Raw genomic sequence first — 15821 nt, forward strand, 5'->3', positions numbered from 1 at the left:
TTTGTATTTTTGCTTTTTTGTAGCAGTGCTTTGCATTTCCCAGATAAAGCAGCTCTAAAGTCTTTTAGAATGATTTTTAAATTTTCAGCCATTCTTTAGTCATTCCTTACAGAATATAAATATTTAAACAGTACAAAAGTACTGTAGAGAGTTGTCCAACTGCAAAACTGAATTTGCACAGGATTTGTTAAGACTAATTGATCTGTTTTCATCAGGAGGTTATTGCAGGAGTATAGTTAGAGATACTCACAAGCTCATATAATTCTTTGGAGTATTTTTTAATTAGTATTTATTATCCCCAAAGCACAAAAAAAAAACCTACCAAAAAAATCAAACCCAAAACAAGTAAAAGAAGCAAAGAAAAAAACTTATCTATGATGAAAATAATTTCCTTGTAAATCTGTTCTTTAAGGTTGTTTTCTGGACATGATGGCTTTGGGCAGTGCATAGGCATCCTGAGCACATGTGGGCATAACAGGAGAGGGCTAATACATTGAAATTAATCTGGACAATGATGATAATGCTGTGACTTGTTACTTTAGTTGGGACTGAGATGGTAATATGTACTTACATTGCCATTGGTAAGCTAGGCAAGTTCCTTGATTGAGCATATGTACCAATCATAAATATAAGATTCCTTTTTTTTTGTAACTTCTTCCCTTTTTTTCTTTCACAGGAATGTCTGAATCAGAACAGGCTTTAAAAGGAACCTCTCAAATAAAAATACTCTCATCTGAAGATATAGAAGGGATGCGAGTAGTGTGTAGGGTAAGAGGGTTTTAGTTGTCATTATGATGTGCCTTTATTCTTTAAAAACGGTGGTTTGATGAGTTTGACACTACATTCAGGTACAAACTTCCAAACTCTTTGTGAGTACTAAAAAAAAACTGGGAAATTTTGATTTTTCTTGCTTTTTTTTTGTCTCCTCATGACTCCCAAGTCACAATAAATTATTTCGTGAGCAGAAAGGTGACTTCTATTTCGTGAGCAGAAAGGTGACTTCTATTTCGTGAGCAGAAAGGTGACTTCTATTTCATGAGCAGAAAGGTGACTTCTATTTCGTGAGCAGAAAGATGACTTCTATTTCATGAGCAGAAAAGTGACTTCTATTTCCTGGCTTTGTTGTTACTACTGAGATACTAATTTGTGGCTGAGATATTGTTAATAATACATAGTGCATGAATGAGAACAGACCTTTTTCCTCTCCTAGAGCTAGCACTGAGTAAAAACTAAAGCATAAAGCAAAACAAAGCTCCATCCCTAGCTGGAAACTGGAAGAGAGCAGTTCAGTTATAATTGCTTCTTTGTGCAGAAAATCAAAATTGGAAATGTATTTACGTAGTTTGTTTATGGTGTTCAAGGAAATTGTGTTCCCAAATATTAATCAGCTGTTTGTTGATTTTTTTTTTTTCCCCCCCTCCCCAAAATTTCACAGAAAGAGCTTAGTGCTCTGACCTGTAGACATCTCAAATTCTTTCTAGGATCCAAGCCGACTGAGCTTTCCTAGCAATCTTGGTGCAGCTGTAGAAAGCAGATTGCTAACCTTCTAGGACATAGTCCTGTTGTGTTTTAAATCTGTTGTACTAACATTAGTGTAAATTAACACAAAAGTGCTAATAAAGTACTTCTGTTTCATTTGCAGCTTGCTAGAGAAGTGTTGGATGTTGCTGCCATGATGGTGAAAGCAGGTGTAACTACTGAAGAAATTGATCACGCTGTCCATTTAGTAAGATTATTTTCTTGTTCTTCTGCTGTCTCTAGGTGCTTTCTTCTGTCTGTTTTAGAGTGATTGTTGTGTGGATTTATTTGCTGTTGCATGGATTCAGCTTGCTTTATTTTGAACTGCTTCCCAGTTGGCTGGTAGTGGTAGTGCAGAAGATATTAGAAATACATTGCAACACAATGGTAGGTTCAAAAGGAGTAGAAACTCCCAGACTTTCATTTTATCATCTCCTTCCATGATTTCCAGCTTCAAATTGCCTGTGAAGTTTCTTGGCCTGTTTTCTCAGTTACCATCATACCATTTTCTTGCTTCTGAGCTCTTTTTGCTCTGCAGATACCATTGTGTTTATATGTATTATGTATATATGCACATCATATATGTGTGTGTATATATACCATTATGGGGCTTTTTAGTCTGAAGAGGAGAAGACTGAGAGAGGTTCTAATAAATGTCTATAAATATCTGAAGGCTGGGGGTCAGGAAGGAAGGGACAGAGACAGCCTCTGCTGTGCCCTGTGATAGGATAAGGCACAATGGATGGGAACTACAGAACAGGAAGTTCTGCCTCAACATGAGGAAGAGCTTCTTTACTGTAAGGTTGACAGAGCACTGGAGCAGGCTTCCCAGAGAGGTTGTGGAATCTCCTTCTCTGGAGACATTCAAGCCCCATCTGGATGTGTTCCTGTGCAACCTGGGCTAGATTCTATGGTCCTACTTTGGCCAGGGGGATTGGACCGGAAGATCTCCAGACGTCCCTTCCAACCCCTAACATCTTGTGATCCTATGATACAAAAAACATCATATGCAGGCTGTGGACTTTTTATGTTCTGTGTTATTAATGAATATTTGATTATTTATGCATGGGAATATAAACTGAGGAGCTTGAGAAAGAATTAAACAGAGAGGTTTGATGCGATGAGGCAAACTAAAACCACAATCCAGCAAAGTATTTAACTTACATATTGAAGTGTTATTCTGGTTTCACTAATCGTAGATACTTGAACTGTGATTTCATTCCATTTTGGGTTTTTTTTTCATGTCTTCTCTGCAAGGCATCTAAACTGATAATAGAGGGTATGTGTGTTCTCTGTGGGGAAAGCGAGGATTTTGGTCTAGTTAAAATTTGTTAGCTTTCTGGTTGATGTCCTTTAGATCTACATTTGCAGCTGTTGAGCCAAAATTGTAAGAAACTTTCTCTGTCTTGATGAGGCCAGAGGTTTCTGATGAACTTATTATAGTGTCATAGAATCAACCAGGTTGGGAGAGACCTCCAAGATAATCCAGCCAACCTAGCACCCAGCCCTGTCCAATCAACTAGACCATGGCACTAAGTGCCTCATCCAGGCTTTGCTTCAACACCTCCAGGGACAGCAACTCCACCACCTCCCTGGGCAGCCCATTCCAATGCCAGTCTCTCTCTCTCTCTCTGGCAAGAACTTCTTCCTAACATCCAGTCTCTACCTCCCCCTGCACAACTTGAGACTGTCCACCCTTGTTCTGTTGCTGGTTGCCTTAGCTTCATTAAGTACTAAATTGGTTGCTTATGCACGATGTCTCATAGTAACACCTAGCAGTTAAAATGGTGTTAACCCTCCTCAGGAGTTTTTGGAAACATTTGCATGGCAGATTGTTGATACTGATTGACCCATATCCCTAATTGTTACTTTGGAGCTCTCAAACAGTGCTTTTTTTTTAATTAAAAAGTTAAGCAACTCTGGAAAAAAAATGTTAAGTATGCCACATAGTGTGCATGTGTATGTATATGTAAGCATATATAAAATGTGTGTATATCTATGCTGCAGAAGTCCCCAAAAGGTTATTAGAGTGAGACCAAAAGGAGCAGCTTAAGGTTTTAAAGCTAAGGCTGAAAAAGTGGTGCTAAGTCCTATTTTGCCTAGCTTGTGTGTTTTGCAAAAATACTAAAAGACTTCAACTAGAGCCTTAAAACTAATCATGGAAAATGGATGTTTTTTAAGCTGAATAAATATTACTGTGCATTAATTTTACACCTGAATGCTTAACCGTTGGTAGTTGAAAGCAGCCAAGAGGAAAGGGACCTGGGGGTACTGATAGATAGTAGGCTGAAGATGAGCCAGCAGTGTGCCCAGGTGGCCAAGAGAGCCAATGGCATCCTGGCCTGTATCAGGAACAGTGTGGCCAGTAGGACGAGGGAGGTTATTCTTCCCCTGTACTCAGCACTGCTCAGGACACCCCTTGAGTGCTGTGTCCATTTCTGGGCCCCTCAATTCAAGAGAGATGTTGAGGTGCTGGAATGTGTCCAGAGAAGGGCAACGAAGCTGGTAAGGGGCCTGGAGCACAGCCCTGTGAGGAGAGGCTGAGGGAGCTGGGGTTGTTTAGCCGGGAGAAGAGGAGGCTCAGGGGCGACCTCATTGCTGTCTACAACTACCTGAAGGGACATTGTAGCCAGGTGGGGGTTGGCCTCTTCTCCCAGGCAACCAGCAATAGAACAAGGGGACACAGTCTCAAGTTGTGCTGGGAAAAGTATAGGCTGGATGTTAGGAGGAAGCTGTTGGCAGAGAGAGTGATTGGCATTGGAATGGGCTGCCAATGGAGGTGGTGGAGGCACTGTCCCTGGAGATGTTGAAGAAAAGCCTGGATGAGGCACTTAGTGCCATGGTTTGATTGATTGGTTAGGGCTGGGTGCTAGGTTGGACTGGATGATCTTGGAGGTCTCTTCCAACCTGGTTGATTCTATGATAGAAATTGAGCAAGACACAAATAGCTTCACTTCCTTCCTGCTAAAACACGCAAAGCATAACAAGATATGGTAATGCCAAAAAATGCTTGAAGAATCTTACTTCCAAGAATCACTGCTTTTTAACCTACCATTCATACTGTAAAGCTGTTGTGCATAAGGTTTCTTTCTTTGGTGCAGAAACATGGTAATGTAAAGTGTAAATTGTGTTTCCTAAATTAGGCCTGTATTGCAAGAAATTGCTACCCTTCCCCTCTGAATTATTATAACTTCCCTAAGTCGTGTTGTACATCAGTGAATGAAGTGATCTGTCATGGAATCCCTGACAGGAGGCCATTGCAGGAGGGAGATATTGTTAATGGTAAGTGCTATGAAAATTAACTTTCAACATTTTTGTCTTCTGCCCAGTTAAACCACATAGTACTGTGAGGTTTCATAAGCTGGCAGCATGATTAGAATGGCTTCTTAAGAGAAGCTTTTGTTCTCATTTATCAATGAACCCCTTCCTCTTTACATAAATTAATGATCTTGTTTAATAATTTCAAAATGTTTGGTCCGTGCTGAGAACTTAATAAATATTCTCCTACCTTGGTCTGTGCTTTAATGTTGTGCCTGAGTATTCCACTGGTGGGCTAGGTTCCAGTTCTTCCTGACTCCTTCTCTGGAGACTTTTGAGGCCTGTCTGGATGTGTTCCTCTGTGATCTGTGCTAGACTGTGTGGTCCTGCTCTGGCAGGGGGGTTGGACTCAATGATCTTCCTGGGTCCCTTCCAACCCCTAACATCCTGTGATCCTGTGAATTTCTTTACTATAGAGGTGACACAGCATCGGAGCAGGCTCCCCAGAGAGGTTGTGGAATCTCCTCTGGAGACTTTCAAGTCCTCTCTGGATGCATTCCTGTACAACCTGCACTAAATTCTATGATCCTGCTCCTCTGGCCGGGGGGGGATTGGACTGGAAGATCTCCAGAGGTCCCTTCTAACCCCTAACATGATCCTGTAATTGTATAAAATCTACAAGACAAACATAAGAGAACCGATTGTGCAGGAAGAGTTTACATCTGGAATTCTCCCACAGGAATCTTCTAACTTGTCAATTACCATACTGGAGTTTTACATGTGTGCTTTTGCCATTCCACAGATGAAGAGGCACGAAGTGAGAAATGCATTGCTAACGTTACCCTATGTCTGGGGTCTTTTGCAGTGGATATTACTGTCTACCGTAATGGCTACCATGGAGATCTGAACGAGACGTTCTATGTTGGAGAGGTTGATGAGGGTGCAAGGAGGCTTGTCCAAACAACTTATGAGTGCCTAATGCAAGCCATCGATGCAGGTAAACCGTTTGGCTAGGGCACAAAGCATTATGGGTTTGGCTCAGTTCCTACTGCTACCTGAGCGTGCTGCCTGTTGTAGAACACAGAGGTGTTAGCGTGTCACCAGCAGGTGGTGTGTATTGTATAATACAGTGATTCTTCTGGGGGTGGTGGATGCAAGTTTTATTTCAAATCTGAGTTGGTAAGGAAAATGTTATTGCTACTGAGTTCATCCACACACAACGATATGACACACAACAAACTGTGTTTCAGAAAACCAAAGTGTGGTTTCCTACTACAGTGTGCCCAGGTGGCCAAGAGAGCCAATGGCATCCTGGCCTGCATCAGGAATGGTGTGGTCAGCAGGAGCAGGGAGGTCATTCTGCCCCTGTACTCTGCACTGCTTAGACCACACCTTGAGTGCTGTGTTCAGTTCTGGGCCCCCCAGTTTAGGAGGGACATTGAGATGCTTGAGCGTGTCCAGAGAAGGGCGATGAGGCTGGGGAGAGGCCTTGAGCACAGCCCTACGAGGAGAGGCTGAGGGAGCTGGGATTGGTTAGCCTGGAGAGGAGGAGGCTCAGGGGAGACCTTATTGTTGTCTACAACTACCTGAGGGGTGGTTGTGGCCAGGGGGAGGTTGCTCTCTTCTCTCAGGTGGCCAGCACCAGAACAAGAGGACACAGCCTCAAGCTGAGCCAGGGGAAATTTAGGCTGGAGGTGAGGAGAAAGTTCTTCCCTGAGAGAGTCAATGGACACTGGAATGGGCTGCCTGGGGAGGTGGTGGAGTCGCCGTCCCTGGAGCTGTTCAAGGCAGGATTGGATGTGGCACTTGGTGCCATGGTCTGGCCTTGAGCTCTGTGGTAAAGGGTTGGACTTGATGATCTGTGAGGTCTCTTCCAACCTTGGTGATACTGTGACACTGTGATACTGTGAACTCTGTGTCTTTGTGTGCCTGTCTATGGTGGTTTGCACTGGCAGCAAATTCATTGCAGAGCTGCTGCAGCCCTCTGATCATCCTCATGGCCCTTCTCTGGACACACTCCAGCATCTCCACATCTTTCTTGTAATAGGGGCTCCAGAACTGCACACAGTATTCCAGGTGGGGTCTCACCAGAGCAGAGTAGAGGGGGAGAATCACCTCCCTGGCCCCGCTGGCCACACTTCTGCTGCAGCCCAGGCTCTGGTTGGCTTTCTGGGCTGCAAGTGCACACTGTGGCTCATGTTGAGCTTCTCATCCAGCAGCATACCCAACTCCCTCTCCTCAGGGCTGCTCTGCAGCCAGTCACTACCCAGCCTGCATTTGTGCTTGGGATTGTCTTGGTCCAGATAGCTAGGCAAGTTGACAAGGCAAAAATCCATATGACAGATCCCTTGCACCCCCATGGTGTGATCAAGAAGATACTTTAGAGTTGAGCTGTGAGGAATACAGATGACTTATTTGTGGGATTACTGTTATGAAATGACCTCTTTGCTTTTTAGAGATAAACAAGAATGTTTGTCTTTGCTCCTGTGGTTTATTTTAGTAATATATATTACGTGTGTTGTCTCATCTTTTTACTCTCCTGGCTTTTGTGTATAAACTTCTGACAGAAATACACTGCTGTGTTTATTCTAATGAAATTTAAATTCTTAATGTACTCATTTTACCAATGTGATGGTTTGGATGTTCCCCGCTCCCCAGCACTTAAGAAAATTACCCAGACTAGACTCAGGTGAGCTAGAAATTAAAGAATGAAGCTTTCTATTTACAGCTTAGCACAATATACAAGCAGATATTTACAATATATACAGCTATAGACAGAAATATACAAGTTAAAAAGTGATACAGAAACACAGCAGCCCTCCAAGAAACCAGAGTCCCCAGGAGGGGCTCACAACCACCCTGCCACCTTCTTCCCACCCCTCTACCTTACCCCAGACTTTGCCTTATGTTCAAGGTGAGTTTGGAGGGTTGGCCACGGAGGTTAGGAAGCAGAAGGATTAGTCAAGCAGACAGCAGGTTAGAAAAGTGCATGCAGCCCAAAAGCCAGAGAGCCACTCCATTACTTATGGCTATGCTCTTGTTTTTAGACATCTCAGCAAGCCTATGAGTGCAGTAGACATTACCTCTGTTTCCTTTTCACAGCCTATAATCTGACTCTTCTCACCAAAATATCCCATCTGTGCTTGAACTAGCACAACTAATATTTTAGGTGATGTAAGAGGTTTTAGTGGATTTTAGACATCCTGTTAGCAGGAATTCTGGGAACAAGTGTCTCAACTGTGAAAAAGGGTTCATAGAATCATAGAATCAATCAGGTTGGAAGAGACCTCCAAGATCATCCAGTCCAAACTGTTGCCCAGCCCTATCCAGTCAACGAGACCATGGCTCTAGGTGCCTCATCCAGTCTTTTCTTGAACACCTTCAGGGATGGCGACACTACCACCTCCCTGGGCAGCCCAGTCCAATGGCAAATGGTTGTCTCATCCCTATTAAAATCACCTTCATCTTTTGGTGTTAGAGCAACAGAGCTCTAACTAGGAGACTTGTGTGAGAGAGGGAGAAGCAAAGGGCTTCTAGCTGCATTGAGAGGAGTCGCTCAGTGTAGCTAACGAGGCCAGCAGGAGGTGCTCCTGTTTCAGAGCTATTTAACACAAAACCTATACATGTTTTCTGTTCTGTCTTGAGTTTGTTTCTCCCACCCCCCACCTTGGTCTTTTGCCTATAACACTTTTTCCTGTTTTTCTGTGCATTTTTCACATAGTAGAGAGATAAGTCCATATTAAATTACAGTTCATACCTTCAGTAAAAGAAATGCTGCAACAATAGGTGTGAGAAGTTACTTAGCATTTTGAAAGTTGTTTGCCACCTTATTTAAGATTTCAGCATCCTTTTAATATATGACTACTCCACAGAAAAAAAACCAACCCTATTCTTGTGAAAGAGAGCAATTGTTTTCTCTTTTACACGAGACTTATTTTCTCCATCTCTCACATTATTCCACTCACTTATATACTTGGAAGTTGGGCACTAGAACAAATGGCCATGGAAGCCATGAGTGCTACAGAGCTGTTAGCCTGAATGATATCTGATGGGTAACTATGTTGAAAGCAAATTTTACACATTTCTGTTTGTGTCTTTACTCTTGCAGTAAAACCTGGTGTTCGGTACAGAGAGCTGGGAAACATCATTCAGAAGCATGCTCAAGCAAATGGATTTTCAGTGGTTCGCAGTTACTGTGGGCATGGAATCCATAAACTTTTCCATACAGCTCCTAACGTGCCACATTATGCCAGTAAGTATTCATTTGCCTTGGGTTGCCCTCTAGACAGGAAGTGGTTTGCAGTAAATGAACCTATTTACTTCATGCTTATGTTCTAAATAAGTAGTGTGTTGCCTGGCAGCCATCAAGTTAGCGTGTTTGCACTTGTGAAATAGATTTTCTAAACCCTGGACTATCTTAATCCCCTCCCTGGTCCCTGTTTCAGGGGCTGATGTAGCTATAGCAATCCCTGTAAAACAGAGAGCCATTTGATGAGACAAATGAGGCACGAACCGTGGTGCATTCTAGCAATGAAGCGCTGAGGGCAGAGAATCATAGAATCAGCCAGGTTGGAAGAGACCTCCAAGATCATCCAGTTCAACCTAGCACCCAGCCCTGTCCAATCAACTAGATCATGGCACTGAGTGCCTCAGCCAGTCTTTTTTTGGAACACCTCCAGGGATGGCGACCCCACTGCCTCCCTGGCAAATCACTCTCTCTGTGGAGAACTTCCTCTGAACATCCAGCTTATACCTACCCTGACACAACTTGAGACTGTGTCCCCTTGTTCTGTTGCTGGTTGCCTTGGAGAAGAGACCAACCCCCACCTGGCTACAGCCTCCGTTCAGGTAGTTGTAGACAGCAGTGAGGTCACCCCTGAGCCTCCTCTTCTCCAGGATAAACTCCCCCAGCTCCCTCAGTCTCTCCTCACAGGGATGTGTTCAAGGCCCCTCACCAGCTTCATTGCCCTTCTCTGGACATGTTCCAGTACCCCAACATCTCTCTTGAATTGAGGAGCCCAGAACTGGACTCAGTACTCAAGATGTGGCCTGACCAGTGTTGAGTACAGGGGAAGAATAACCTCCCTTGTTCTGCTAGCCACACTGTTCTTGATCCAGGCCAGCATGCCATTGGCTCATCTGGCCACCTGGCCACACTGCTGGCTCATCTTCAGCTACTATCTATCAGTACCCCCAGAATCTCAGAAGTCTTCTCAGTAGTCCTTTATTATAGTATTGATGAATCCCTGGCATTAGCATCTCAGAGTCCCACTTAAAGCATCTAAGTGAGTCTTAGAATCCCTTGCAGAAGAAGTCCCAGAAGCCCTTAACAAAAGTAGCAGGTAACAGAAGTCCCAAGCAGCATCCCACCAAAGAAGTATCTTTTGCCCAATGTACCTGATTTTTATATACTCTCTTTTATTTTGCACCCAACCAGTAAAATCCAACTACATATATAGACAAAAGCACACTCCCAAGTGAAAGGTGCTAGCATGGCAGGAGGGCTGGCTCTACAGCATGTTCCAATCAAAGGGTGTCAGCGTGTAACATGGAATGTTATTGCAGAAAAGTGGCTGCAACACTGGACTATAGCATCCTTTATCATCCTAAATAAGGTGAATGCATTACATACTGACACAATCCCTAAGACATCCTTCTCTGATATAAATGGACAAATGTTTCCATCCTTAATAGGTTGAAGCAAAAAGTGCCATTTCCAGATGTAAATAAGAGTACTGGATGAGGCACTTAGTGCCATGGTCTAGTTGATTGGATAGGGCAGGGTGATAGGTTGGACTGGATGATCTTGGAGGTCTCTTCCAACCTGGTTGATTCTATGATTCTATGATTCTATGGATGTTGTGTCTGAATCTGGATCCTGTTACGTTTGATTTTCTTGATTTGCATGTTGTGATCTAATGTTCCTGGAAAGTTCTTTGTAATGTGTGGCAGGGAGGAACGACCCTTCCCCCATCAGGTTCTCAGCTTCAATTTTTGGAAATGGCTGTGTCCTCGTGACACTTTTTAGCATCAGGATTGAAAAATAGCATCCAGAGGCAAAGGAGGGAAGCTTAATTGTCAGTGGACACCTAAGGATAAGTAAAATGAAGCAGTGATAACAGTCCATACCCACTTCAGCTGAAGAGCTCCCCTGATAGAACATCTGTTTCCTCAGACCTGGCAGATGCCTCCGTCTTCCATAATGACTTTTAAAACAATCCCTGACTTTTTGTGTGCCCATTTCCCTTCATGCCATCATTCCTCTAAATTAGATTTTCAAAGAGAATTTATTTATCACAGAGTAGAAGGGTATAAATTCCTGGTATTTACTTTGGGGCATGTAAAATGAAGAAAATCTGGATTTTTTGGAGGTGGAGGGCATTTTATACCTGAGAATATGGAAATTTCTGTCTTTCCTGGCTGTCAGCAACTTGGGTTTTCTTTTTGAAGTTTTTGTTTTAATGGAGCCAAAATATTCCCCAAAAGGAAGACTCTGGGGTTTGTTTTATAGTATTTTAAAATACAGATTCACAGGAAAAAAAAACCCAAGTGGAATGACCTGAAGGACTTCTTGGAGGAAGAGGGGCAAAAAAGAAAGTCACCCTTTAGTTCAGGCTAATGGTGGAGTTGATTGGACAGAGCTGGGTGATAGGTTGGACTGGATGATGTTGGAGGTCTCTTCCAACCTGGTTGATTCTATGATTCTATGATATGTAAAGGCAAAAAGCTCATTTTGTAAGCCTTTAAATTATTTAGCAGAATGGTGAAAGCTACACAGAATGAAGCATTATGTTTGTTCAGATGCAGAAGATCAGAAACTTAAATGTGTTGAGTGCAAGAAGTAACAGTAGATGGAGGCAAAACCCTTTTAAGTATTAAAGGAAAAATACTCTGGTTGCTGTTGTGTCAGCTCTATGTCTTCTTTAAAACATGTAGGTGATTTAGACCATTTAATAAATTAGAGTTAGATTAGAGGCTGGGGAACCTGTGTGTAAGAATTGATGCAAATTGTCTACAGCAGCAAAGTGACTTGGAGCTGACTGTTGGGTGTGGTACTGGGGTTTGAGCTCTCCCATGCTAGGCTGAGTTAGATCTGAGCTACACTGCCATTCAAGTTGAAATAGGGCAGAGGAAAAGAGCTGAAGCCTTTCTTCAGTCAGACTACACCCCTAGAGACGTGCAGTGCATCACATCATGTGCTTCCACATAGACATTTCTGGTGTTGTGTAACATCAAAAAGTTCCAGTATTACTGTCCTGGATGCCTTGGAAGTCTCTGCTCATTTAATGTTAGCTGCAGAAAAGCAGCATTATCTCCCTGACAGGGCTGTGACCCCATTAGCCAGGGTAATAATGAGTGGGGCAGCATGCCTTTCATAGATGAAATCACAGGATTACTTAACCACTGTTTTAGTTTCACCATTTATTGGGGCCAGTAGCTCAGTGGATGAAAAAAAAGAGGTTTCAAGCCTTCTCTGAATATCATAAGTGTTTCTTATTTTAGTTGATGTTTTTCAGCATAGAAGTCTGCAGAAATTTCTGTGTTACCTTTGTTAAGTGTTTTTATGGAACTGAGATATTGGAAAGAAAGATAGAATCATAGAATCAGTCAGAATTGGAAGGGACCACAAGAATCATCTAGTTCCAACCCCTCTGCCATGGGCAGGGACACCCTCCCCTAGATCAGGCTGGCCAGAGCCTCATCCAGCCTGGCCTTAAACAGCTCCATGGATGGGGCCTCACCCACCAACCTGGGCAACCCATTCCAGGCTCTCGTCACTCTTGTGGTGAAGAACTTCCTCTTCATGGCAATTAATTTTAAGATACTTGAGTAAATAGTGCAGTGTTGGAGAGGGAGAAGAACTTAGGGAGGTCTTAATGTAGAATTAAAAACGAACAAGTGAACAGATGATCTCCAAAGGGCTTTTCTGACCTTGGTGTTCCTGCTGTATTCTTTTAGCACAGTAATTCTTCCCTTTACTACGATGGGACCACTTTTGCTAACTCGAGTGTTTATTTTATTGCAGAAAACAAAGCAGTTGGAGTAATGAAGCCAGGTCATGTATTCACAATTGAACCAATGATCTGTGAGGGTAAGCAATTGAGCAGTAGAGTAAAATGGTTGCTTTTGGTCACTGTTAAGTAGCGATGTAGTAGGACGTTGGTTCTATTCTGTACAGTTGATAGATTTTTTTTTTCTCTCTCTCTTTGTTTTTTTTCATTTTGATTTTGGGAATTGACATTTGTTACTGGAAACCAATCCAAAAGTGCTGGTTTCTGTTTCCAGGTGGCTGGCAGGATGAAACGTGGCCCGATGGTTGGACGGCAGTGACAAGAGACGGGAAGCGATCTGCCCAGTTTGAGCACACGCTGCTGGTCACCGATACAGGCTGTGAGATCTTGACCCGGCGGCTAGATAGCATTCGCCCCCACTTCATGACTCAGTGATAGTCAGGACTGAGCAGGTGTACCTGAATTATACTTTTAAAAGATTTTTCTTCTTTTTTTTTTTGGTCTCTGTACTATGCATTTTTTTAAAGAGTACAGAATAGAGAGATTTCAATCACTTGCTTTGTTCTCGGTGATTGGTAGGTAAGAGGAATACCTTGAAGAACCTGACCCAGTATCTGGAAAAGCAGAGAGGGATTTAAAGAATTTCCTTCTACCTACAGCACTCATACTGTGGTTTTCTTTTTCCTTCGGTTCTCTCTTTGGCACCTTTCTTTCAATTAGACCCACAATTGCTTCTGTTGCCGTGATGGTATTAGCTAGTAAAGTTTGGGTAACCTTTCCCACTGGGATTTGGTATTTTGGGATCCTTTTTTTTTTTTCACTACTTCAGTGTGCCCTGTTGCTCTTGGTATGTGAGTGGCACCTGAGATTTTAAGCATTTCTGGTTCCAAAGACTTGCTCTTGCTTCTGCAGATCTGGTTCTAATGGGCTGGGCCTTGTTTGTTTATCAGTTGAGAAGGGGGCAGAAGGAAAAAGATGTGCACGTTGCCAAGAATAGGCTACCCTTGCCTTTAATTCTGTCCTCTTCTCTCTGCTGCTGACCTCCAGTGGTGGTGACCATAGGTGACACACTGTATTAATGGCAGGACTTGTTACTTTTGCTGGAGATTTGATAATATGGGCTTCCTACAGGGAAAATTAGTAATTTCTGTCTTATATACAGCTCCCTGGAATGAGGTGCTTCTTGGTAAAGCAGTTTTGCAGGCAGTTTCCTGCTCCAGAAAGCTTGGTGAAGCTGGTGTATCAGAATTGCCCAGGTAAAGAAATGAAACAAGAACCAAAAAGATGTCATGATTCATGGGGTCCCTGCATGTGTTAACTGTGGGACATTTTTTAAAGGTACATCCACAGTACCTGTATGGGGGTTTGGATTTGCAATACAAATAGAAATAAGTATGTATCTCAAAACAAGTTGGAGAATGACAGAACACCTTCAATGCTGTCTGTAATTGTTTTCTTTTGGTCATTTTTACACAGCTAATTTCCCCCTGCCCCCATCAGCTAAGTGAGTTTCATGCTTTGGAAAAGTCGTAGAGGGGTAGGTTTGAGAACTGATCTTTCTTCCTCAGACTGGGTGTAGAGTGGGCAGAATTAGCATATATACCTATTTTCTGTTAATGGGTCACAAGTTGGAAACTATCACCTTAAGGAGTGTGGATTGACTGAGCCTCTCTTCACACTGCCCTTTCTTTTCCTGTGCTCACTTCCTTTCTATAGTCCTTGGTGTCTCCGCTGAGGGAATTTATTTTTTCTTCTGAACTGTAGTGAAAAAATTTCAGACTCCAGTGCAGACTTAGTCTTACATCACTGTAATGCAAGAAACAGTTAAACCAATGCAGACATCAAATCATAACAATCATGGGCATCAAACACACCTTATACAAGGTGTCTGGTGAATTTGTTGCCACCCAAGCATACAAAGTACTGCATACCCTTGACTCCCCTTGGCACTGCAGAATTTAGGTGGGAGAAAGGGGTTAGTGCTTCACAGCACTGGACTCATGTACTACCAAATACCAAATTTGCCAGCAAATGTCTTCTGTGCCCTGAGTGCCTCAAACCTCTCTATTGCTCAGAGTATTATTGCAATGCTTTTCATTTTTTTTAATTATGCAGTAAGGTGACCTGAAACAGGCATAGAGAAGTGTGTGTGCACATGTGTATGTGTGGGTAGATTTTAACAAACCAGACTGTAGTGCTGGGGTGGAGTTGCCTGTGCTGAATGAGATGTAATGTATCAAGATGACTGCCCTGGAGGTTTGCCCACCATATCATTCACTTGAATGGTTACAGTGGTCTTGCCTTTTCTCTATGTGTGTGTATGACTGGGGAGAGGGCTTCAGTTTTGGTCTACGAAATAAAAGTTGCAGCTGCTTTTAACAGAAGTAACCTATTTTTTTAATTTGTTTTTGGTGATCCAAAACTGAACATGAGATTCTTTTAATTAGATCTAAGTTTGCTTGCACTACTGCAAGTCAATGTAGATGCTTGCAGCCAGTTAAAAAAAAACCCAACAAAACACCCTTAAACCTGCATAGGTGCCAGTTGAATACCTCTTTGTCATTGCAGCAATACAAACAAATTTAACATTGCATGCTTTTAATATGGGTCATCAATGATGCTATGCCTATGAATTGAAATCACAGTGTGAAAACTGTTTATACTGAGTTTGACAGTATTTTTAAAGCAGTGGAAAGCTTAGCATCTACCACCAGTTCTTTCAACGTGAGATAGCCTGGAACAACATCAGCCTGGAAAACCAAACTTATTTAATAAAAACACTATGAAAGCCTGATTCTCACCTATCAACTTTGCTTGAACAGGACATAGGAAACTGGTGCTGACTGCATTTGGGAATTTGTCTGGTTTTTACTTTTATAAAAGTTGCTATCTACTTAAAAACCCAAACTTTCAGAAACTATACACTCCTGCCAAAACCACAATTATAGAATCACAGAATTAACCAGGTTGGAAGAGAAATCCAAGCTCATCCAGTCCAACCTATCATCCAGCCCTATCCAAGCAACTAGACCG

The 15821-nt window shown here is 42.6% G+C and overlaps 1 protein-coding gene across 1 annotated transcript in view; it reads left to right on the forward strand.

Annotated features, from left to right (window-relative positions):
- Positions 1 to 15172, forward strand: part of METAP1 (methionyl aminopeptidase 1) — a 34155-nt gene extending 18983 nt beyond the window's left edge. The window contains exons 5-11 of the mRNA XM_064148373.1: positions 677 to 768; positions 1643 to 1726; positions 4662 to 4800; positions 5642 to 5773; positions 8885 to 9028; positions 12803 to 12868; positions 13063 to 15172. Of these exons, the coding sequence (XP_064004443.1) occupies positions 677 to 768; positions 1643 to 1726; positions 4662 to 4800; positions 5642 to 5773; positions 8885 to 9028; positions 12803 to 12868; positions 13063 to 13223 (818 nt within the window). The 3' untranslated portion in view covers positions 13224 to 15172. The remainder of the gene's footprint in view (positions 1 to 676; positions 769 to 1642; positions 1727 to 4661; positions 4801 to 5641; positions 5774 to 8884; positions 9029 to 12802; positions 12869 to 13062) is intronic.
- The last annotated feature ends 649 nt before the right edge of the window (positions 15173 to 15821 follow it).

This window comes from Pogoniulus pusillus, chromosome 9 (assembly GCF_015220805.1).
Source record: "Pogoniulus pusillus isolate bPogPus1 chromosome 9, bPogPus1.pri, whole genome shotgun sequence".
Classification (NCBI taxonomy): domain Eukaryota; kingdom Metazoa; phylum Chordata; class Aves; order Piciformes; family Lybiidae; genus Pogoniulus; species Pogoniulus pusillus.